The following is a 22,940-nucleotide window of genomic DNA, read 5'->3' as shown; positions in this document are numbered from 1 at the left end:
AATCACCACTGCAACGGTAGACGCTAGGTGGCCAGAAGTGGACGTTAGTGCACAAACTGTTGAGTACAAAAGCGGCCCTCCTTGGGTCAACTGCGCCAGATGTAGACAGAGCGGGGCACACTAACGAGCCGTCAATGACTTCCATTGGCGGAATGGACGGAAAGTGGACCACATTTTTTTGCAGCGCGACTGCTCATACAAATCGCGCCAGTAACCCCAGCAATCTCCCCCCGAGTCGCCCACCCATTTCTTTTCACTGTCTCGTCTTGCGCGCCCAAAGATTTGCTGCTGGTCGTCGTGAAATCGCAATTTTGCTGCTCGCGATCTTCGACTCTGGCCCTTTTCCAGTATTACTGCTTTCCTCGCGCCATTCTCCTTTCCACCTCCGTTGGCTTACTTATTCTTTAAATATCACATTCCTTTACATTACTCATTTAATTGGTAGGTGGTATACCTGTTTGTTCCCCTCCCCTGCTGCACAATAGTCTGCGCACTTGACAGTAGCGCGGTAACCATGGCCGAGCCGCAACAACACGATCGCGCGACCTTGCCCGAGCGTGTCCCTAGAGACCTTACAGTACTCAACTCGGATTGATACTCGTGGAATTGTTGATTGGCGGCAACGGAGAGCTACGACGCTGTTTTAGAAAGCTTGGAGTCAGCAGTGCAAATGCTAATGCGGACAACCATCAGATTGGCCTCAAGAAAGAGATTTCCTATTTTTTTTCTTCTGTACTTTGTTTTCCATTCGACCACCACATCAAACGCAACGCCACATTCTTGATCCAGTTCAGCCTGGCAACAATGTCTATTACAAGAGAACACAGTCTGCCAGCGAGGCGCAATCCATACATGGTTGAGGACGTTCCAGATTGTCAGTCAACTATCAATTCCCAGGCGACCAGAGTTTAGAGCCTGAAAGCTAATTGGAGTTTTCCTCAGATGCCGATCTTGTGAACTGCCGAGCTTTGGGTCAAACCAAACTGACTCAACGAGTCGCAATCCCCAAGGATGCTGAATCCAATGGTCTTCGTGTCTTCGATTATGCACATCTCCGCGCACCTCTTCCGAAAGGCGTAGTTTCGGGAATTTTCAGCAAAGGAACTCCAAATGCCTACTTTCTGATGCGACGAAGCTCGGATGGCTACGTCTCGGCCACCGGCATGTTCAAGGCTACTTTCCCATACGCTGATGCTGAGGATGAGGAGGCTGAACGCAACTATATCAAGTCTCTCCCGGCTACCAGCAAGGAAGAGACGGCTGGTAACGTTTGGATCTCTCCAGACCAGGCACTCGCGCTTGCCGAGGAATACAGCATCGCCACTTGGATTCGCGCGCTGCTTGATCCCACCGACATCCCACTTCACGGGCCTCAATCTGCCAGGGCTGCAGCTGCATCATCAAAGGTTATTTCAGCGCCACCAAAATATTTCCATGGCATTGCGCCTCCGACTCCTAGCTCGATACGCACCAGCTCCCGTACGAGGCGATCGGCCAGCCCTACCAAGTCGAGCCGTGCGACAGCAAGCCCTCGCAAGCGCTCGTCAAAGGCTCTTTCGTCCCAGCAGAGTGCACCATCGGAAACTAGCAGTGCGAAACCGTCAGCATCACCGACTCTGGCTACCTCTCAGCTTGGTGCCGCTCCGGCATTGCCTGTTCCCGTCCCCGTGCCTGCGCTTGAGCCGGTGGCGGAAGATGTCGTTATTGAGTCACTCGAGAAGGAGGAGCCTGCGCCAGTTCCTATGGAAGAAGATGAGCCCAAAGTCAAGATCACTGTGGACCAAGACGTAAAGATTGACGAGAATGGTGTTGAAACGACCCATACCAATATGGAGGTCGAATTACCTTTATTTGGAGAGCCGCCATCCGCCGAGGAGACGGCACGCATGGTTGCCGAAGCAAAGGAAATGGTCTTGGCTGCGAAAGAAACGGTCTCGGGATCTGCCTCTGTACCCGGCTCCCCCTCAGTGACGAGGCAGCCTGAAACTCCAGTGAAGACCAGCAAGAGGAAAGCCGAGGGCATCTCTGTTGACGAGCAGGAAGAAGCGGAGAAGGACAAGGAAGACCGGGTCGTTGAGAATGGGCCAAGGGCCAAAAAGATGAAGACGGAGGCGGAACAGAAGCGGGACCGCGTGCGTAAGCGCGCGCTGTTCGGAATCAGTGCCACTTTGGCCGTAGGGTGAGTTTTCTTTTTCTTCTTCATCCCTTTTACTCTATCTGACGAACTACGAATGGACACTGACGTCGAAGCTATAGTGCCGCGAGTGCATTGGTACCATACGTCATGGGAATGCTGTAAAAAAAAAACAATAGGAAATGGCGTTCCACGGGTTGGCGAATATTGACGACGTCTTCTATGGAGTGGTTTGTTTGGAGTTGAAGATTCCCCCTTGTATACAAAGTTCGCGATATGTGCACATACCCTCTTTTTTCTTTTCTTTTTTTTCTTTTCTCTTTTTTCTCTTACCCTTTCACCATTACTGGCATGGCAGCACAAAGGACGTGCGCATGCGAACTTCTTTGGGTACAGCTTTGCGCGTTGCGCTGGAACTAGCCAAAATACTATTCGAGATACACAGCCACCGCTAATGGTACTACGAATTAAAATACTAAACAAGACCGGTAGAAAGATAGTACAGGACTTCAAAGTTATAATACTGCATATTAAATTTCAAATGACATCCTATCAACCACTATGTGTCGGGGCACGACTGTAGCGAAGAGCAGCTGTGGCTAAGAACGGCTGTAGCTAAGTACGTACCTAAGGTACCTATGTATGGGTACGCAGAGGCATATCCCAATAAATCGACGAAGTAACCTTGGATCTGTTCTGGTTTTCTGTAAGAATCCGAAATCGTGGGGCTCGAATGAGCCGGTAGGCCCTACTTGATACGTTGCTGGCCTAAAGTACCTAGCAGCTAATTACGTACCTAGCTAGGTAGCTACCTAGGTAAGGTAGGTAACTGAGGCAAATCGCACGCCACAACAAAAAAGCGAACGGGACGTGCGGCAAACCCCCTGCATCAATGGCCCACCCGCTCCTTAGCTAAAATCTGGGGCCCCATGGGCAGTGCCGTCGCTATCCGGGCTGGGTTTCCCCGCGCGCGCCAGTTCGAGCCGAGCGTGGGTTTGAAGACCTCGGTGTGGTTTGTTCAAATAGCAGGCCATCGCCATCGACAAAGGGTAAAAGAAAAGGAGAACAAATAATTGTGTGCTTGCCAATTGTATTATAATACTCCCTCTCTTTTTCATCTGCCTCCAGACTAACAGAGTCTTGGTTTCTTGGATTTAAATCAGATTTACAATAACCCATTCACGGCACCAACATGAAAGTCTCGCCACAGTCTCTCCGCCATCTCAGGGCGTCGAGAAGGGCTTTCTCGTCGACAGCGCGGAGGTTAGACACTTATGGCTTTATCGGACTAGGACAGATGGTAAGGCAACACCATGACCAAGACAAACTCATGTTGGAGGAAACATTGAAGACGGGGTTGATGAACGCCGGCCTGAGATCAGTATAATCTTGTCCATGGACGTTAGTTGGTTAATTCATAATGAGCTTCACAGGGTTACCAAATGGCCAAGAATCTGCAGTCAAAGCTTTCTACGTCAGACACCGTTCGTCTGTACGACATCAACCGTGACGTAATGCAAAGGCTGGCAGGGGAGATGAAGACGTCTTCAAAAGCAGACACGACAGGCGGGGCGGCGGTTGAGCTGGCCGAGTCTGGCGAGGCTGCCTCGGCCGGAGCGGTAAGTGACCTGGTTGCTGCTATCTGGCTTGTGGTTGTCACACCATACACCAGTAAGCAGATGAGAACGTAAGGGAGTTTTACTTTATTTTCCTTTGTTTCTAACAAGAGAGGCTACGACAACTATGGCCCGCAGGACACTGTCATAACCGTGCTACCCGAGCCGATCCACGTAAAGACAGTCTACAAAGCCATCATCGCCTCCCAGTCCCAAGACGGCAACCAAAAGCCATGCCTCTTCATCGACTGCTCGACCATCGACCCCTCCTCCTCCAGGGAGGTGGCCAACGCAGTAGCGGCGGCCGGGTCGACCTTTGCCGACGCGCCCATGTCGGGAGGCGTGGTCGGGGCCACGGCGGGGACGTTGACCTTTATGCTGGGCTGCGAGAAGCCGGAGCTGGTCGGGCGCATCGAGCCGGTGCTGCTCAAGATGGGCAGGCGGGTGCTGAACTGCGGCGCGCAGGGAACGGGGCTGTCGGCCAAGCTGGCCAACAACTACCTCCTGGCCATCTCCAACGTGGCCACGGCCGAGGCCATGAACCTGGGAATCCGGTGGGGGCTGGACCCAAAGGTCCTGGCAGGCGTCATCAACGCCTCGACGGGCAAGTGCTGGCCCAGCGAGACCAACAACCCCGTCCCCGGCGTGGTCGACGGCGCGCCGGCGGGTCGGGACTACGCTGGAGGGTTCGGCATCGCGCTGATGCGCAAAGACCTGGGGCTGGCCATCACGGCGGCGCAGGAGGCGGGCGCGAAGCTCGAGCTGGCTGACAGGGCCAAGAAGGTTTACGACGCGGCGGACAAGGAGGAGAGGTGCAAAGGGAGGGACTTTAGTGTCGTTTATCGCCATATAGGGGGCAAGGAATGAGCTGGAGCCTTTGGCTGAGGTTGTATCCCTTCAGACTCATGTAACTGGAAAAGTCAACAAAACCTCTTTGTCCTATCCTTATCTGTGCATGCTTTATAGCATGCTGATTTGGACTAGGGTGTCAGTGAGCGCGTAATTACAGCCAGGTATGTGGTGTGTTTCGAGGTTAGTCCAGTCGATCTACACCGGATTGTTAAGAGTAGCGAGCCCGTATGGAGGTAGGTCCATACAGAAGACAAGAGATGAGATGGCTTTGTAAAATCAAAAGAAAGAACATTTGTGCCAGCTATGCAACAAATGCCACTGCTAAGTGCAAGCTTCATTTCCCACATCTCAAATAACAAAGCAGAAACCAAATGCAGAAGAAGAAAAACCAAGACAACTTTGTGCTTTCTTTCCGGGGGTATTCTAACCAGATATCTAGATATCTAATGCTTCTGCGACATGAGCTCCACAAATTCTTGGTCTGGTGGTGCACACAAACCATTTTGGTCAGTAAGACGTTCGCAATAACAGAGACCAAAAGAGAAAAGAATAATCACATACAGTCGATCGACCCGTTCCCATCCAGGTCGGCATGGGCAATCATTTCGTCGATCTCAGCCGGGGTATAACCTAGGGGCCGCAGGGCATGGCGCAGCTCCTCGGGGGAGATGGACCCGCTGCCGTCCGAATCAAAGACCTTGAAGGCAGCGAGCAGCTCACGCTCGTCCTTTTTGGAGTCCTTACTCCTCTCGTTGGGGCTCAGGGCATCGTGTGTCTCGGGATGCGACATGACCCGAAGAAACTCTTCAAGACGGGAGCAGGAAGCAAAGAGTCGACAAAAGCTTTTGTTAGCGGTTATGATGTCTTGCTTCCATCATTGCTAGATTTTACCCATGTCGGCATTATGGTAGATAGGGATGGACAGTACCGTGAAAGTCGATCTGGCCGTCCTTGTTCTGGTCTATCTCGCTGATAATTTCCTGCGCCTCGGCGGCCGAGGAGCTCAAACCGAGGGACTCCATGGCCTCGGCGAATTCGGAGGCTGAGATGGCACCTATCCAGTGGGGAAGTGGTTGCGTTGTCAGTAAAGAATAAGAAAAAAACACCATGGTTCGGCCCATCTCAACCCTGCGGTTGGTTTCCCATTGCCGTCATATTTCATGGGCGACCAGACCCTCAGCCCCTGTGGTAAGAATGCTTCATGCACGCCAGCCAGGGTCCGGATCTAGCGCCGATAGCAATGGCAGCAGCGGTGGTATTTGGTTTGTGGCAGTGCATGTAGGTTGAGCATGGGCAAGAGTTGCCGGCCTGCATCTTTCAAGCGGGGCCTCTTGTTTTCTTTCCTTTCAAGAGGGCCTAAGCGAGGAATAAAAAATATAAAAAATCAAGATATAAAAAAAGGACCTACCGGTTCCATCCTTGTCGATCAGGTCAAAAACATCTTTAAGTTGCTTGAGTTGGTCATTGGAGAGAGTTTGGGCTGGCTACATGTTTCGAATGGTATCAGACAAAAACAAGAGGGTGGGAAACAATTAGCCCTGCTGCCAGATCCAAGGTAATATGCTGTCTTTTGTTCTTTTGTTGCTGCACGCCTTTTTCTGAATGAAAAGACTAGTTCTATTCCAGGTCTGTACGAACCCAAATCGCCCTGGACATGGATAGAGAGGGGTCCTTTCATAGCCCTGGCGTCCTCGCCCAGGAACAAAGGTGATGGATGATAAGAGATGCTCACCATTTCTAAATATTGTGGGTTAAACCGCGTTGTTCTTGTCGATAAGAAAAGGAGTGAATGTAGCTGGAAAGGGCCAAAAAAAAATGCTCGAGATCAATCAATGTCAACGGTAGGTAGGTGGGTGTTTGTTTTGATGTATGTAGGGCTGAATGAATCGTCCGTCGACCATGCGTCCCAAGTTCGGTTTTCCAGGTTGTGAGGGAGGGGTCGATTTGACAAAGGGGTGACGACCGCTCGCATCTCGACTAAACTATTCTGGGTAAAGCCAACTGCTACCCTAGTCCCCACTTGGTTTGCAGGAAGTGTTTATATAGGGTTAGGGTCAGACTCTCTTGTTTGCTTGTATATCTTAAGACCCATACACATCAGATAGTTCTAGAATGTTGAAGTGAGCAAACCATTTCAATCTACAAATGAACATTAGTCTATTTCTATAGCTGGAAGTTTTCTATGGCCCTATTGTTATTACTAGCACCCCCAAACCGTGGTTATAGCCGAATCAAGTTTGTATATTACGTTGATATCCTTCCCCTCCCCTCAGGCTGATAACTTCAACGCCTTTCTTCCTTGTCAGCTCCACTTTTGCTTCTGCCACGCTGCGCGAGCTGCATGGTTCGCTCCCTCATCTTTTCCTGTTTGCGCCTACGGCCAGCTGCAAAAGAACTCGGCTTCTCCAGCTTTGGCTCATCGGCATAAGCGCCACACACGCAAACCCTGGTAGCATGTACGATTTCAATATTGCTCTTATTATCGTACTTGACCGCTGTCACAGAGAGCCGCCGTGAGCCATTGCGATCTCGATACGACGGAGATTGTTGCTGAGATACCCGACGATGACCATGACCATGCCTGTCTCTCAGGCTGTCAATCTCCCCATCTGAGCTGTCGTCAACCTCCACCGATGGTCGTCGAAAACGCGCATGAGATTGTGATATAGATCTGCGTGTGTTGTACACCGAGGCGATTGAGTCAAGGCCTCGTCCTGTGACCCTTGGACTTTTCTTGCTCGACGGCCGTTCCGAAGGAAGGTTGGACATGGTCACAGGAGGAGCCCGCCCACGAACCACCGGTGCTGATGCCGGCTCTGTTGTGGTGTAGCTGTGGTTCAGACCAGGTAGCTGAGATATGCCATATCTGCCGTCTCTGAACAGGAGGTTCTCTCCGTCCTGGACTCGCGGATGCCGCGGCGCCACAAACGAGTCGTCGTCTGAGGAGACGTAGTCATCAATGTTGAAGTCTTCTTTTTGGGCTTGTCCATTTTCCGTTGGGATGTCTTCAACTATTTCGAGTATTCCCTGGGCATTGGTGGAATAGATTGAGCCTCTGCTTTGAGAGGGGCGAATTGAAGTCTTGGAAATGGATTTTTTCATCACCTGGAAGCCGAGATCGATCGAAGTCTCTGGAGTCAGGACAGACTGAGGACGTGGAGTGTGTGCAAAAGAGCCTAGAGAAGAAACGCTAAGCGCATCGGATGCGACCGACCACCTTCGTCTGCTACTTGTGCGCTCGGGAACGAATTCGGAAATATCTTCGAGATCACTGCGCCTTGACAGCGAAAACATGCTTTGGGTCCTGGGGCATCTGCGGCCTCCGACGCTCCTGGGTTCTGGCCTTTCATTGTGCGTATGCGATATACTCACACCTGTGAGGCCATCGGGGGGCACCTGGTTAGCACATGTGACTCGGCTCCGAGTGAACTAGACGGTGGGCCGACTTCGCGCAGTTGAAGACGAAATTAGCATGGCAAAACTAACAGGGTGAGGGCGCTGACTTTGTATCGTCCAAGCCTGCAAACCAGTCCGAGCCATCGCTTACGGCGAATGACGCGGGAAGTTCCAGGACATGGCCGCTGTTCGCCCTCGAAGAGGAGGGGCGCGGATCGGAAGCCGCAGACGTGGAGGTTCTCGGTACTGACCCAACATTCGAGGACGTGCCAGGTCTGCTGTCAGACTTGGGCTGATAGGTTTGGAACCGTGAGTGAAACTTGGTGCCCGGATGGGTCGAGTGCCGAAATGGCGTAGCAACCGGTATCTTCGACTTCTTGAGCCCCTCGGCATCTTCATCCTGTCTCCGAGGAATATAATGGGGCACTTGCGGACTCGGGTCGTCGGTGCGAGGATCCCAGCTCGTTGCTGGACGATCGGGTAAAGAGGGTGTGCTGGTATTCTTGGGCAGAGTGACTTTGTGAAGACTCTGCGCTCTCATCCTGGCAGAGTTTTTGGCTACGTTTTCAGAAGTGGACCCCGAAGGCACGTAGGTGCCTTGTGACAAACTCCCCTGACGCTTCAACCCAGTGGCGGATGCCTGGAGCAAGCCACTGTTATCCTTTGCCGGTTTGGCAGCAGTTGAAATCTTTGCCAAAGGAGTCTGGTCCGGGAAGAGGCGAAGAGAAGGCGATTTGGTCAGATTCGCCGCACTGCGGCTTGAGGCAAGGGGTTTGGGCTTGTCCTTCGAGACCGAGGTCAAGGGCAAATCTCTATTCGGCGGTCTTGTCTTGCTCTCGGCGGCCGGGGTGTAGAATGCCTTGACATGGCTGGAATCAAGACTTATGGCGATGTTTCTGTCTGCTACATCTTCGCCAAAACTTCTGAGCCCGGCTGCCTCCAGACGCGTTCTAAAGTCTGGACTTTGTGGTGATAGTTCGGATCGCGCATCTAATAAATCAACAGAACGGCCACCATCGCTGAGCATGGACTTGGTCCGTCTGTGTGTGAGTTTAATGGGCGAAGTGACCGCTGGTGACGAAGCCGGGAGGGATGGCAGCGTCTGGGGGAACACTTGGACGAAACCTTGACCATACTGCGCAAACTCAGGGGTCGCACTACTATCTGGCAAATCTGGGGTGGGATTGGAGATGATGCGAGACTTGCGGAAAGACAGAGTACGGCCCATGAACGTGCTTTGGCGTTTTGACGAGTCTTTAGTCGGGCTTACTCCTGATTTGGAACCGTTGGGCGCTGTCTTTGGTCGTTGAACATCGTCTCCTCGAAACCGCGGGACAAGGGGAGAAGGGGCACATGCGTCTTCTATGTCAATATGGAGCGGAAACTGTGTGCTTTTGAACTTGGCTGACTTGGATAAAGTTTCTAGAACATTTGGCCCATTGCCAGCAACAGGGTATGCGCCTGTGATGAATAATGTCAGCAACACACGACTTCATAGGCCACTCAAACGTAGCTCTGGATAATGGCTACAAACCCCTTTGCGGTGGCTCCGAAGCTATTGTAGCATCATACGCCTGTGCCTTGAGTAGCCGACCCGAGAGCTTGGATGACGACCGCTTTCTAGAAAATAAGCTCAAAAAGCCCATGATGAAGGAAGCCGCACTGCAAAGCGACTGAGCTGATCACATGGGAGTATGGAAAGGCGTGCGAAATATCTCGGTCTGCTGCTCAATGTAAGTGTAGAGCAGCAACCTGACCCTCAGCCAGCAGGGTCAGCACAGTATTGATATCAAAGAGAAGTATTAGAGTAGGAATGTGCGAAGAATAGGAGTATCAGCTTGACGCAACGGTTGCTGATTAACGATAGGACTGGGTCAAGAAAACATGCGGTACAATTAGGACGGTGATTATTGGTGGTTGGAAAAAAAAGAAAGAAAAAAAGACCGCAGGTAAGGCATATAGGTAGGTGAAAGACGCGAGAAGAAAAGAAGGGATAAAAGAACCCAGAAAAAAAGATAAAAAAAGTAGAATAGTGGCAAGTGATTACACTTGAAGGACCTCGCCTAATGTCCAAAATCAATTCACTACACCACACCTTCATCATCTTCAACAAACGCTCGGACTCTCGCAGAACGGTTAGCTTGAAGGTTAGCCTGGGGCAACCTTGGCCATGTTAGGCTGGCGGGCTGGTAGAGGCCAGGAACGGTGATACATTAGTGGTGAATTGGCGTCAAGTTGCAGGGTCGACGCGAAGAAACACGACAAACGCCGGATGCTTTGGCTCTCGACCGGTGGCTGGCATCCATCAGAATCCGTAATGATGCCGTGTTAGGCATGGAAAGCACGGATTATACTGTTGTGTGCTATGGACAGCTAAAGCAGTGAGAATTTGAAAGAATAGGCACAGCCTGCCTGTGGCAGTCGTACATGATTGGTAGGATAGGTCAATAGCACACAACATGGTTGCTGGCCCAATTATGTCTTATACTGCGCCTGACCTGAATGAAGTGACAGTATCGGTACACACCAGCAGTTTTGTGAGGGACCTGTGGGTTTGGCCGAAGTGCATATCCGCACATGAGATGTAATCATGGCTTGCATTATGGGTTGGTACGGCAACCGTGGGCCTTTCTCCGTGCTGCATAAGCCCGAGCGGCAATGGAACAGTCGGATGAAGGCATCGTGTTATGGTTGACAGACAAGAGACAAACGTAGCGCTTGCAGAGGTGCATTTTAATGTCCGAAATGGACAAGAAGCGGTTCTGGGTGAATGAAACCAAACCAAACAATCCGAATCAGACTTGAATCTAAGCTGTATCTTTAACCACTTGTGCGAGGCTTCTCTCGGGGCTGCAAGACATTCACTCCTTTAAAGCCTCAATCTTCAGCAGTACTCAATGCCTACCGGAGAGGACGATGGTGCCACGCGACGACGCCATGGTGAACAAAGGAAGCAGACCCTGCAGATCCCGGAAATCAGACGGGGAGAGCGTCCTTGTGTCAAACTCGTGGCCCACGGCGATCCGGCGAAGGAGAGGTCTGTTTTCTGCAAAGCTTTAATTTGGATTTGGTTGTCATCGGATTTGAAATTATCAGGACGCGCTGGCATCAAGGACCTCCGGAACCGACCCGAAGCCCCACTCACACCCGAGGCCTACGGTACCTATACCTGCCTCCAACACAACAGCAACTGAAAGTTCCAGCGACAATTGGCCCCGTTCTTCCAGCGTAATTTCTGGGCCAGAACTTGCGACAGCTGGCTCGGCAATTCGGCTGGGCGCTTGTTCACGCCGTCGAATTTCTGCTCCCAGCCCATTTTTGAAAAACCTCCACGAAGGAATTACGCTAGTGGAGCGCAGGCACCATGGAACCCAGCTCACTCGTGGTTTCATATCACGCGACAGCGCCAAAACAAAAATCTGGTCATTTGCTGCACGAGCTTTCTGTCGCTCGTTTGACTGACAGCCCGCCAGTCGAGAGAATGAATGGTTGGTTTCTGGAATAGACCATGCCGAATATTAACACAGAAGTTTAAGGAGGGCAAAAGAAATGAACAATGAACACGGCATCGAATTGTTATCAAGAAGGAGAGTCCATTCTGTCAAGATACATCATCTGCCAAGGTGAGGTATTGTCAGGTTCCTACCAGTGCTGATATCTCAATCTCAACGTGTGGGAAAGATGCTGGCAACGTGCCTTTGGCAAAACCAGACGGCTTTTCTACGTTCCCTCCATTATATCCGGTACAGCTTCCAAAAGCTAACAGGAAATGGGCATAATATGGAAAATCTCGAAGCTAAAGTTTGACATGGAAGTTATGACGGAAGGCACCGTGTATAACAGCTTCCCCTTTTGCAAGCCTGATCAGAACTGCCGCTGAGAGAATGAAAACAACAAATGGCAAAATGAAGAGTATACTGCACTGCCTTCCAACACCTGTAATACCACCAATACTGCTGGCGAGCCAAACTCGGTATACCAAACCACGCACAAACATGGTCTTGGAATGGTACACTTGACACTCTATCTTAAATTATGATCACTTTACAGTACTAGAGCCAGAATTTCCTACCTTGGTAAATCTCCTATGTGGTACAGCCCGCCTCTCAAGACAAACCGAACCGCCCACTTGACGCCACTTTCCCTTGAGGATATATACCTACCCGTAGGTTCCTAATCAGGTCATGAGAGCAACAGCAACTCGCCATGCCTACAACATCCAGAAGCTCCAGCAACATCAACCACCAGGTCGCCGAGGCCAACAAGGACGGCAGGATGTCCGCAGCAGCAGCGTCCAGCCCCGCCCAACCGGCTTCCAGCAGAGCAGCAACCGCCAGCAACACCATGGGCTTAGCGCAGGCTAGTTCGCGCGCCGCGGTACGATCCAACTCGGGCTCGGACACCAACGTCGACATACTACCTCAGCACATCAGGCGCGGGCCACACGGCAGCTTCGAGTGGGATAACAGAATCTCGCCGCAGAGGGGGCCGTACAAGGACGACCCCCATGGCCACGTCAAAGACTACTTTGGTCCGTCCGAGTCTGTGGGCAGTAGCGCAGCTGAGAACCTCAGGGTGTTGGTGACGTCCAAGCCTGATGGGTACTCGAAGCATGGCACGTCGCAAGCGTGAGCGTCTTCCATCCCAGCTATCGAAAAGGGGACGACGGTGGGGTGTCGACAGAGGTGTTAATGCTTTGTTATCAGCAGTCATAGCTCATTACAGAAGATTCTGGTCAAGACGGAGCAGCAGAATGCCCTCTCTAAAGACCAGACGTATGTATCTTGTGGGCGGAAAGAATCATCGACCTCTTCAAATCACTGCGGTGTAGCCGGAGGCGCTGTTAAGGCTGGAAAAGAAAGACGGGAGGCGTGTTGATGTTGTGGGTTGAGAGCGGAGTGATCCAGGATCACATTTGGCGGCTACAATGCTGGGGATGTCTTGTCAATTCCACAACAGAGTGTGGGTTTGATGGGTTTTGAATTGGGCGGTACAGGTAGATCAGACGCGTGCTTTATCCAATATATCCTGTAGGTCAAGTCAAAAGCCGGTGCGATTCTAATAGCTATATGTCACCTTGTCTAACGAGCCATAGTACCGTCGTCTTATCAATCCGGGAAATCGCCGGCTTTGGAAACCACTTCAGTCGCCCATAGTAAGAACAATCGCCCTAATCCATGCTCTGAGCCAAAGCCACGCAACTGAAGCGCATATCCCCTCCCTCCCGCTCGAGGAACTTGCGGGGTCCCAGCACAAGAGCCTTCTCAGACAGCACGTCCTCCGAGTCCTCGAGCTTGCCGCGCGCAAGCGGACCCTTTCGCCGGCCGTCAAGCTCCCAGAGCGTGCCGTCCTCCGCCTTGACGAAGCAGACATAGTGCAGGTCCACGTCGTCGGTGGCCTCGGGCGCCGCGGTGTCACCCCGTGAGGCGACCGCCTTGTTCTGCTGCGCGAGGGCGCCGTTGGTCTCTATCAGCTTGGAGCGGGCCGCCGGCTCGAGCGGCGTGGCGTCCTTCAAAAGCTTGTCAAGAGTTGAATCGGCGTCTTTGTGTTTCGGAGGCAGGGTTAGCACGTTCATAAAATCTTCTCAATAGCTGCCGTTACCACTCTCGACTAGCTTTCAAAATCTCCATTGGTTGAAGTAGGGACACAAGGAAAGCTCAAAATTACCGATAAAGTTCTTGGCAGGGCCGTTCAGGGTGGCATGCAAGATGCCCATCATGCCGCAGGCGTTCCTGATGGTCTGCCTGAACCACATGACGGGCTCGTCGGGGCCCTTGCCGGCGTAGTCGGCCAGGAGCGAGTCCTCGGCTAGGCGGTGCGACTCGTAGATGGCCGAGACGGGGAAGACCAGCAGCAGGGCCAGGGCGGGCCGCGGGATGAAGGCTAACATCTCCGGGTCGTCGATGGAGAAGACGTCGTGCATCTGCAGAGCGCTGCTAAGGCCCAGGCCGTGCACCAGCTCCGTCATCAGCTCCGGGTTGGCCTCGAGCGGTATGAACGCCGGCCTGGTGCCTCCTACTTCGGGCGCTGCCGGGTTTCCTGTGCTGGATGCCATTTTTATGATCCGACCAGGGCGTGTCCGGGATGGGGGTTTTATGAGGGGGATAATTTGGAGGGCGACTGATGACACGGCGATAATCTGGTTTTCGGTCGCGAGCGTCTACCAACGGCCTGTTTTCTGTGCTTTTGATGGAGGCACGCTCAAAAGCCTAGATTACTAAGCACTATTAATGAAGTCGTGCGAGGCTGGTCAAATTCGGACTATGAGATTGAGTGGGAGATTCGTGACTGATATGAGGTAAAACGAAGTATATAAACCCAAAATGTAGAGACCTGCTGTAGAAGTGCCTAATAGAGTGCTGCTGGGGTGGAGTATGCAGCGGGGTCCCAGGTTAGCGCCACTTCTAGCCCTGCAAGGCGAAGACACAAACGGGCACTGAGAAGTGAGGACCGTCCAAACCCTGTATTTCCAAGGCATTCCAATGATATCATACGATAACAATGAATCTATCAGCGTATATTGTACGCTCATTCATGTCTGGTGAATGAATGAATGCATAAAACCTTGAAAGCACCAAAGAATTGTGTATGCTCTTAAAGAGTCAGCAGAAACGAGAAATCGATACAATGCCAGAAACAATTCTAGAACCGGAAAAGATCTAGCGGCCTGCCTGCTATGCGTTTCTAAACGTCCGTTGTACAAATAGGGGCATTGTTGGGGTATTACTTTACCAGATTCTATCATACAAACAATTGCCACGTACAAATTGTCTAATATACAAAAAGAGGAATGCTAGTAGGTTCCGTAATATACAAGATGCAATGCACCTAGAGTCTCGCTGAAACAGCATCTGACCCGTATGCGACGGCCTGCTGTGCCGGAGCGTCTGCTGCCAACGAACTACCCGTCGTATCATACACTAAACCAGCCTCCTGCAACATCTCCTTCTTCCTGGCTTGGTTCTTCAACATCAATGCTTCGATCTTCCTCTTTTGTTCGAGCCTGTCATCCAACCTAAAGTCCACCTTGTCGAGCCTCTCACGTATCTTCTCTTCGACGAGCGACTTGGCGTGGAACGCAAGATCCTGGCTGACAAACACGCCCTGGTATCGATAGCTGAGCCAGAGGTATAAAATGAGACATTTGTGGAGAGTTTCGAGTTTGTTCAGCTGCTCCTGGGCCCTATATTTGTTAAAGCACGTGTCGTCCACGTCAAGCACCTCAAGTTCGAGCCCGTCCAGGCTCAGAAGATGCCCGTCTTTCAGCTCGGACACACACTTGGCGCATATTCGCATAAACTCCTTGGTTTTGTAGTCCAATGGTGCTGAAAGCAGCACAAGGCGGTCGGAAATCGGCATGGGGAAAGCCTGGATGATATCTGCAGCCTCGATCCAGTCGTCGAAATTGCAGACGAAATAGTCATCCGAGGTCCTGACCACCTCTCGAATTTTGAGAAGAATGTGTGATAGCGGCGTGTCCTGCGCAAAGTACGACGAGAACTTCTCAATGATGGCCGCGGGCGGCAACAGTCCTGCCGCCTTGATCGGGGGCACTTCCACTTCGAAAGCCTTCTGGATTCTGCGCAAGTCGCCGTCGTCCACACAAGTAACATAACCAACGCTTGGACGGGAGACTGCTCTGCGCGCAATCTCCTCGTCGCCCTCCGTTGCACTCTGTATGGCCTGAGCTGCACTGCGAAAGCGGCCGGCCCTGCCGCCGATTTGCTTAATTTCAGATTCCCCCAAGAAACGTCGTTCTGAGCCGTCAAACTTGTTGGTAGTGTCAAACACGACTCTCCTGATCTCCAGGTTAAGGCCCATGCCTATAGCATCGCTCGCCACGATGTAGTCGTATTCGTTATCCGGGTCGTTGAACAGTGCGGCCTGTTCTGCTCTGGTCTCGGGAGGCAAGGAACCGTAAACAATAGCACACCGCTTGCCCGTCTGCTTTTCAATACCTCGCTTGAGAGCGTGAAGACCAATCCTGCTAAAGGCGACAACCGCGTCACCCTTTTGAAGTTTTTTCAAATCACCGCCCAGACTTGAGTTCATCGGCTCCAGCGGACTCAATCTCTCGTATTGGTGCACGATGCACTCATCTCCCATGCTCTCAGCCAATCTCTTGATGAGATCCACGGTTCTCTCCTCACCGCAGAGATGAACTTCGCGTGCTTGTATTCCAAGAACGGCTTGCGTCCAAGCCCAGCCCCGATCCGGATCCGCAATCATCTGGATCTCGTCAATGACCGCCACATCGACGACTGTATTCAGCGGTGCCATCTCCACCGTGCAGGAAGAGATAAAACTTTGGGTATCTTCCGGCCACCTCTGCTCCTCTCCGGTGAGCAAAGCACAGCTCCTGCCCTTGGCCACCATGCGAGTATACACCTCGTGGGCCAGCAGTCTCAGTGGTCCTGCGTAGACCCCTGTTGTCGCGCTCTCCAGTGCCTTGAGTGCGTTGTATGTCTTTCCAGAATTTGTCGGGCCGACGTGAAGATGTATTTTCCTCTGCATGCTTCGTGTACCGGGGAACCATTCTGTAGGGTGCTGGAAATCACCCAGCTTGGGAAGGATATGTGTCGAAGGAGGACTGTACTTGGTATGACCAGTGAAGCTGCGAAAGGCGTATTTGATCTCCCTGTTTAGCCCACCAATGTTTCCTGTGACGAACCCATGGCGCAAGCTCCAGAACAGTGGATTATCGGTCCTGTTGTGACTCCCATGCGCCGCCAAGTTGAAGCTCGCCTCGAGAGCGTCGGTGAATTTTTTGGCCGTTGTGCGGATGTTGCGTGACCCTGTGAATCCAAAGCCCCTGTACTCGTCGCTTCGGGGGTCCATCGAATCAAGCTTGTCGAGAAGGGTGTTGAAGTGTTTCTGCACCAATCGACGGAAGTTGTAGTACGCATCGGATTTGCCTGACCCTGCGGTAGGAGTCGAGGTGGTTGACGTGCTAGTATAAGATATTTGCTGTGAAGATTTGGATTTGGACTTGGATTCTCTCCTCGAGCGGGCCGGCGAGACACTAAGCTGTCGAGTACATATCGGCAGAGTAGTACGGACCAGTCGTGTCGGCCTCGACAGGGTGCGCACAAGGGATTTCATGACAGCCAGCCTCCAGAGAGGATTGCAACGCTGGGATTGGAATCCCCTCGTCCGTGACGGGAATTTCAGTATATTATTGCCACTGTTGTCGTCGCATGCAATATTAGTGATAAAAATACAACAAGCTGCAAGCCCGCTCCATCTGCGTATGGCCAACAACAATGGGCTCTAGTCCTGGTGCTACTATTATCCCATCCCGAGGACAAGGGGATTGGATGTCTTCAAACGGAAAAAAAAATATAGTTATCGATAAGGGAGACGCGGACTTGGATCTCGCCAACAACCGCGCCGACCGTGCCGCGCCAAGTGGGGCTCGAACTCGGTAGGTACGGTTGCTTTCCCTCATTAAGAACCTGGCGTATCCGGGGTCTTATCTAATCAGCGCATGCATGCACTATGACGATTCCAACGTCTTCCTGGCGCCTCCCCAACCTACCCCCGTCCCTGCTGGTCGGTCTCTGAATAATATCTTTTCTGCCTGTGCTGTTGTCAACCTTGGTGCAATTTGAAACCTAAGAACAATTGATTTGAATCGATCTATGAAACTCGGTCATTTCTATCCTAGCGATCACTCAGAAAAACGCATTCACAATTGATGGTTAGATCTGTCGACACCCCACGAAACAAACCCTGAGCGCCAACGGGACCCGCCGGACTTGGCCACTGTTTACAACCCATCTCACACTCGCTCACCTACGCAAGGCGTTCATCCTATCGACACGTACGAACAAATTGTGTACACCTCAATAGCCATGGCCTCATCATCAACACCTCCGACACCTCTTCTCTAGTAAGCACTGGACGGGCGGTTCGAGATGTACTTGGACTCGTCGGTACATCCTCCCTCATTTCGTTTACTAACATTGTGGACGTCCGTTCCGGCTTCAGTTCGTGCATCGCGCACAACAGCACAATCCTCACCGAGTGCACAACGTCAGCATCTTCACAGACATCATCGCTTGCGTCCCTAGTCCTGCCGAAAATCACACACACTTCGCCGCAGAAACTCACGTACACACACGGCGCCCACCACATACACTACATCGCCGAGGCGCCCTCGGACCATGGCCCCCACGCCGCCAGCGCGGGCGGCCTGACCTTCTTGGTCATTGCCGACTCCTCAGTGGGCCGCAGCGTACCATTTGGCTACCTGTTTGAGATCCGACGACGATTCCTTGAGGAGTACCCGCCTGGCTCGACCGACTTTGCCGACCAGCCCAACTACGGCGCCGCCAGCTTCAACGGCGAGCTGCGTCGGCTGATGGTTGAGATTGGGAGCACGCGCCAGGGCAGAGATGACGCCGTACAGAATGCCCAGCGTGAGATCGACGACGTCCGGGGCATCATGACGCGCAACATTGAGGGTCTGCTCGAGCGCGGCGAACGTATCGACCTGCTGGTCGACAAGACGGACCGGCTCGGCGGCTCGGCTCGCGAATTCCGCGTGCGTAGCCGTGGACTCAAGCGTCAAATGTGGTGGAAAAACGTCAAACTCATGGGATTGCTTGGTCTCGTCATGTTTTTGATATTGTTGACCATCATTATCGCAGTAAAAAACTCATGAGATCAGAAGTCTTGCGTCAAGACGATAGCAACTTCTGTTCTTTTTCTTCACCGGGGTTTTCAGTGTTATCACCATTTGTATTTGTGAAGGCGCGCGCGACTCATTGACCACCAACTTCTACGCATTTCATTTGTCCTAGGGCTTGATACATAGCCAACGAGCATGTTGAGATAACAGTACAGTGCTCGTTTGGTATTATCTTTTGAATGTTGATATCCGATCTGTTTCACCCTGCGGCTTCTATGGAGCGCACTGGTTTTCCTTCATTGGCTTTCTGGTTTCCCTTTCTATTTCATCATTAGGGTTGTTGAAGACGTTTCTCTCGTGTCATGTGTATTTACAAACCTGGGTGCAGCCCAGTTGGGTAGGTAATTATTGCGTCCAAAAATGCCACGTGAAGATTTATTGATGGCTTTCCCCTAAGCTCTGACATGGGATATTTCTGGGCCAGCAAACCCTATTAATTACTGCTGGGCTTGATGTCTCCTATGCGATGAAGTCGGGGGCGTTTACTCGTGTTGTCGCAAGCCAGTACCTAACCAAATGAACACTGAAACGGAATAGAAGAGAAATTGCTCCAAACCCAAGTGCCGCCGCACTGTTCGAGAAAGGCAAAAATGAACAAATAAATAAATAAATAGACAAAAGACATTTCGTTTGTTCGCCGACAGAAAGCCATCATAGCCTGGGTGACATGGGGCCGCCGCCCTGCCGCAGCGAGTCCTGGAATATGAAACCTTGTGCCACCGGGCTGTGCTGCTGAGCGGACGGGACGGCGCTGCCGAGAACCGGCCGCCACTGCCTCGATGTGAAAAAGACGGGGTGCCGGGAAGCAGGGTCGTTGGCGTGTAGTGCCGCGCTGTTGCCGCCGTGGGGAGCCGCCGGGATGCTACTACTGCCGGCTGCTGGGCGTGGCGATGCCATCATGGCTGCCATTTGACGGTTCGTTGACATGGCCCTGGGTGTACAGGAAGCCCGTACTGTGTTGTGTTTGTTTGTTTCGATGTTGATGTAATTCTGCTTTCGGTTTCGCCAGTCAAGAGTTGGGCAATTGTTTTTTTTCAAGCTATGATTTGTTCAGAATAATGAGCAGACAAGTATGTACATATCTCAATGGGTCTCAAAAGTGCTTAATATTGGCTTCTGGAATAACTAGAAAATTGCTTTTCGTCATATGAACCTGTAGATCGGCACAGTAATCATAATTGGTACGTCCCGGCTCGGTCAAAACGTGTGCGCATGGGCTAGTCTAGTATCCGTACCTGTCTGCAGCCCCGCCTCGGCATGTTCTCCGCACATTGAATGCCAGCCAGCAAGCGGTGGGTTTTGGTGACATCCTTATTCCAAACTAATGCCGGGCAAGGTACCATATCGCCCGCCATATCTGACATGAGCTACTACTGGCTACAAATTGGTATCAACCACTTACAAAGTAACATGAACAAAAGTTAGCCCTGTCGCGTGACCGTCCGTATCTTAGTTCAAGCAAATTAGTAAGATGTTATTATCATGTATGTCTACTTCTAGGGTATCATATTGTACAAACGGCGCCATACTAGGACCTCGCTGCATCTGATAAATACAAAGTACACACAAAATTGTCCTTCTAAAGTCTGGTTCTCTTTTGTCATTCCTTCTTTCTGGAAGACTTGGACTTGGACTTGGATTTATCCTTTTCCTTATCCTTCTCCTTCTCTTTATCCTTGGACTTGTCCTTGGTCCTCTCCTTGGATCGATCCTTATCCTTTTGTTTGTCTTTTGACTTCTCTTTGGACCTATCCTTGTCCTTTTCCCTTTCCTTCTCCTTTTCTTTGGATCTTCCCTTCTTGATGGCTTCAACGAGAGCCTCTACTTCCTGCACCTTTTCGGCCTCCTCGTTTTCCTTCTCCTTCTGAGATTCCTCCTTTTTCATCTTGGCTCTCAACGCACCCTGTTCCTTCTCGGTCTTCTCAATCAAGGCATCGCTCGCCTCCCAAAGTTTCTTGGATGCCTCCTCGTCCTCAATGTCCTTCCTCGCAAAATCGACGACCCTGCACTCCTTCACCAGCTGCCCGCCCGGGATTCGGGACAGCTCTCCTTCCATGAGCGCGAACAGAATGGACTGTGCCCCCATGTACGGGCTCTTGAGCAACAGCCACGAGAAGAAGTAACACGCCAGGTAGACGAACAACCCCCACAGCGTGCCTCGGGAGATCCAGCGCGTCATGCCCGTGGTGCGACAGTAGCCCGGGTCGATAAAGACGACGCGCGAGTTCATGGGCAGCTGGTCCGGCCGCTTGTAGGCATCCAGATGCTTCTGGAAAGCCTTGCCGAACGTCAATAGGGCGAGTTTGCTTCGCGCGTAGGCCGTCCCGGGCGACCAGGCGTCGGCGTCAATGGCTTTGCTCAGCGGTGGAGATGCAATGTAAGACGGGCAGGTGGCCATGATGACTCGCACGTCGCGATCAAACGGCTGCGCTTTGATGGCGGGACTGAGGATGCTGAGGAGGTGGAAGTTGGCGAGGTAGTTGACCATCCATACGCTTTCTATGCCCTCGGCGGTCTCTGTCCGAGGCATCCCGGGCGGCGTGAGCGTGGCGGCGCAGAGCACGATGGCATCCAGACGCCTGGGAGGGGCGTTGTCGATCCACTTGGTTGCAAACTTTCGGATGCTGTACATGGACTCGAGGTCGACCTGCTCGGCATAGATCATGGTGTGACCTGCCCTCGAGCGCATGTCCTCAATGAATTCGACCAAGAATGGATCCGAGGGCGGCTGCTTGGTGAGTAAAACGACCTGTCCGCCTCGCTTGGCAATCTCCAATGCCGCAGCTGCCCCGATGCCGGATGTACCTCCAGTAATCATGACAACCTTGCCGTGCATCTTGCGTTCCGACAGGTTTGTTGCGCCGGTGCAGTACCATTTGGTAAGGGCCAGGGCGGCTAGAGTGCCGCCGCCTTTGATGATGTTCCATGGCTGTGGCATCCATTCCGGGGCACCATGATGGTAAACGTATGTGAGAAAGGGGATTGGCATGACGATGACAAACAACCGACCATTTAAGCAAGCTATCCGGCTAGACTAGTTTCTAGAGGGCAAAGCCTGCGTCGTGCTGTTTTGTATGTAGCCGGCGTTACCGGTCATGTCATGACACCAAACAAATGAGTGTCGAATACCGACGGGTCAGTGCATGCAATGAGTTATTGGCTCGGTACTTTGTGTACGAATCAATAAGTCCCTTTTTTCTTCTTCTTCTTTGTTTTCTTTTGAGAGCTTGTGCACTTGTTGTTTTTGTGAGACCTCTTTACTGTGAAAGCTCTCGGTTGGAGCAATGCATTCCGTTTTTTCGCTGAAGGAAAGGACACAGCGCAGTTTCCACTCTGGGCTAGCTTAGCTCGGACAGTATGTTCCGTCATGAATGCGCACTGTTACAGGCAAGGGCGGCCATTGAACGGTTGATTGCTATTGCCCGTTGGCTAACCTCCGCGAAACGGCACATGTCTGGTGCTAAGTACCTAGGTAGGGTAGGTGGTTACCCAGGTACCTAGGTACCTTGGATTTATGCTTTAATTTTGCCAACTGTCTTCTCGATGTCTTTTCAGCTTCTTTCTTTGCTTCTTTTCTTCTCCGTGGTTTCTTCCTTGTTTTTCACATAGGGTGGTTGGTGCTTATGCACAGACACGTTAATGTAATTACAGTTAGCCTCCCTAGCACATCAATCGTTGGCTTATTCGCAGTGCTGTTTACCTACCTCCTTCCTACCTCCTTAGGTAAAGGAGGTAGGTAGGTACAGTATATATGTGATATCGCTTCGGAAATGTCTACCGTATGTCGAATCACTTGGCCAGCGGCACAATCAAGTTTGTAACCACAAATCATAGCATCTGGAGCAAAATCTATCATGACACAGACGCTAGCGACTACAGAGTACGGAGCACCATCTCGGTCGAAAAAGCTTTACTGACTGGGTTAAGAAGTGTGCGCGACAGGGGTGTTAACCATTCCGGCCTCGTCCTTGGCATCATTTTCTACCGGCCCGCGGGCCACTTTGGGAAGGTGTCCGCTGGCGCAGAAGTTAGGCCGAGCGGACAGCGGTAATGACTCGGGGCGGATTGTAAATGCTCGGGGGGTCTTTTTTTAAATGACTATGGAGAAGATGGCAAAACGAGTAGAATGACGCACCGAGGACTCTAAAATGATGTCAAACGTGTAACCCGGACGATAGATTGTTAGAACGGATAGCGGTCAATAGAGAAGGCAGCTAGCTGCGCGTAGGAACACCATTGTCGCGAACGT

The 22,940-nt window shown here is 51.8% G+C and overlaps 11 protein-coding genes across 11 annotated transcripts; 4 read left to right on the top strand and 7 right to left on the bottom strand.

The window, feature by feature from the left end:
* The first annotated feature begins 198 nt into the window (after nt 1–198).
* On the top strand, nt 199–2,685 carry MGG_01688 (uncharacterized protein). Its single transcript, XM_003714630.1, has 4 exons — nt 199–441; nt 694–874; nt 943–2,179; nt 2,257–2,685. The coding sequence occupies exons 2-4, from the start codon at nt 805–807 to the stop codon at nt 2,297–2,299; spliced, it is 1,350 nt and encodes a 449-aa protein (XP_003714678.1). The 5' UTR covers nt 199–441; nt 694–804; the 3' UTR covers nt 2,300–2,685.
* A 446-nt stretch (nt 2,686–3,131) lies between these two features.
* Nucleotides 3,132–5,019, top strand: MGG_01687 (3-hydroxyisobutyrate dehydrogenase). Its single transcript, XM_003714629.1, has 3 exons — nt 3,132–3,434; nt 3,568–3,753; nt 3,889–5,019. Exons 1-3 carry the CDS (start codon nt 3,327–3,329, stop codon nt 4,615–4,617), a joined length of 1,023 nt encoding a protein of 340 aa, XP_003714677.1. The 5' UTR covers nt 3,132–3,326; the 3' UTR covers nt 4,618–5,019.
* MGG_11167 (uncharacterized protein) lies at nt 4,615–6,519 on the bottom strand. Its single transcript, XM_003714628.1, has 5 exons — nt 6,335–6,519; nt 6,011–6,086; nt 5,531–5,656; nt 5,164–5,406; nt 4,615–5,083 (listed from the first exon to the last, which is right to left on the bottom strand). Exons 1-5 carry the CDS (start codon nt 6,335–6,337, stop codon nt 5,046–5,048), a joined length of 486 nt encoding a protein of 161 aa, XP_003714676.1. The 5' UTR covers nt 6,338–6,519; the 3' UTR covers nt 4,615–5,045.
* A 366-nt stretch (nt 6,520–6,885) lies between these two features.
* On the bottom strand, nt 6,886–9,644 carry MGG_11168 (uncharacterized protein; the record flags this gene model as incomplete). The annotated part of the gene is made up of 4 exons (XM_003714627.1): nt 6,886–7,629; nt 7,708–7,976; nt 8,089–9,459; nt 9,533–9,644. 4 exons carry the CDS (start codon nt 9,642–9,644, stop codon nt 6,886–6,888), a joined length of 2,496 nt encoding a protein of 831 aa, XP_003714675.1.
* A 1,238-nt stretch (nt 9,645–10,882) lies between these two features.
* Nucleotides 10,883–11,314, bottom strand: MGG_14810 (uncharacterized protein; the record flags this gene model as incomplete). Its single annotated transcript, XM_003714626.1, has 2 exons — nt 10,883–11,044; nt 11,168–11,314. 2 exons carry the CDS (start codon nt 11,312–11,314, stop codon nt 10,883–10,885), a joined length of 309 nt encoding a protein of 102 aa, XP_003714674.1.
* On the top strand, nt 11,212–13,147 carry MGG_01684 (uncharacterized protein). Its single transcript, XM_003714625.1, has one exon. It carries the CDS (start codon nt 12,205–12,207, stop codon nt 12,628–12,630), a length of 426 nt encoding a protein of 141 aa, XP_003714673.1. The 5' UTR covers nt 11,212–12,204; the 3' UTR covers nt 12,631–13,147.
* Nucleotides 12,883–14,452, bottom strand: MGG_01683 (ubiquitin carboxyl-terminal hydrolase). Its single transcript, XM_003714624.1, has 2 exons — nt 13,666–14,452; nt 12,883–13,539 (listed from the first exon to the last, which is right to left on the bottom strand). Exons 1-2 carry the CDS (start codon nt 14,051–14,053, stop codon nt 13,169–13,171), a joined length of 759 nt encoding a protein of 252 aa, XP_003714672.1. The 5' UTR covers nt 14,054–14,452; the 3' UTR covers nt 12,883–13,168.
* Nucleotides 14,453–14,656: 204 nt separating this feature from the next.
* On the bottom strand, nt 14,657–17,312 carry MGG_01682 (ATP-dependent RNA helicase SUV3). Its single transcript, XM_003714623.1, has one exon. It carries the CDS (start codon nt 17,098–17,100, stop codon nt 14,827–14,829), a length of 2,274 nt encoding a protein of 757 aa, XP_003714671.1. The 5' UTR covers nt 17,101–17,312; the 3' UTR covers nt 14,657–14,826.
* Nucleotides 17,313–17,556: 244 nt separating this feature from the next.
* MGG_01681 (vesicle-associated membrane protein 725) lies at nt 17,557–19,083 on the top strand. Its single transcript, XM_003714622.1, has 2 exons — nt 17,557–17,890; nt 17,989–19,083. The coding sequence occupies exons 1-2, from the start codon at nt 17,853–17,855 to the stop codon at nt 18,662–18,664; spliced, it is 714 nt and encodes a 237-aa protein (XP_003714670.1). The 5' UTR covers nt 17,557–17,852; the 3' UTR covers nt 18,665–19,083.
* Nucleotides 19,084–19,342: 259 nt separating this feature from the next.
* MGG_11169 (uncharacterized protein) lies at nt 19,343–19,963 on the bottom strand (the record flags this gene model as incomplete). Its single annotated transcript, XM_003714621.1, has 2 exons — nt 19,343–19,644; nt 19,927–19,963. The coding sequence occupies 2 exons, from the start codon at nt 19,961–19,963 to the stop codon at nt 19,343–19,345; spliced, it is 339 nt and encodes a 112-aa protein (XP_003714669.1).
* A 176-nt stretch (nt 19,964–20,139) lies between these two features.
* Nucleotides 20,140–22,021, bottom strand: MGG_01680 (retinol dehydrogenase 13). The gene has a single exon (XM_003714620.1). It carries the CDS (start codon nt 21,678–21,680, stop codon nt 20,292–20,294), a length of 1,389 nt encoding a protein of 462 aa, XP_003714668.1. The 5' UTR covers nt 21,681–22,021; the 3' UTR covers nt 20,140–20,291.
* Between the last annotated feature and the right edge of the window lie 919 nt (nt 22,022–22,940).

This window comes from Pyricularia oryzae, chromosome 2, assembly GCF_000002495.2.
Source record: "Pyricularia oryzae 70-15 chromosome 2, whole genome shotgun sequence".
Classification (NCBI taxonomy): domain Eukaryota; kingdom Fungi; phylum Ascomycota; class Sordariomycetes; order Magnaporthales; family Pyriculariaceae; genus Pyricularia; species Pyricularia oryzae.
Note: the sequence above shows the minus strand (reverse complement) of the source record. Positions and strands in the feature narration are given on the sequence as shown.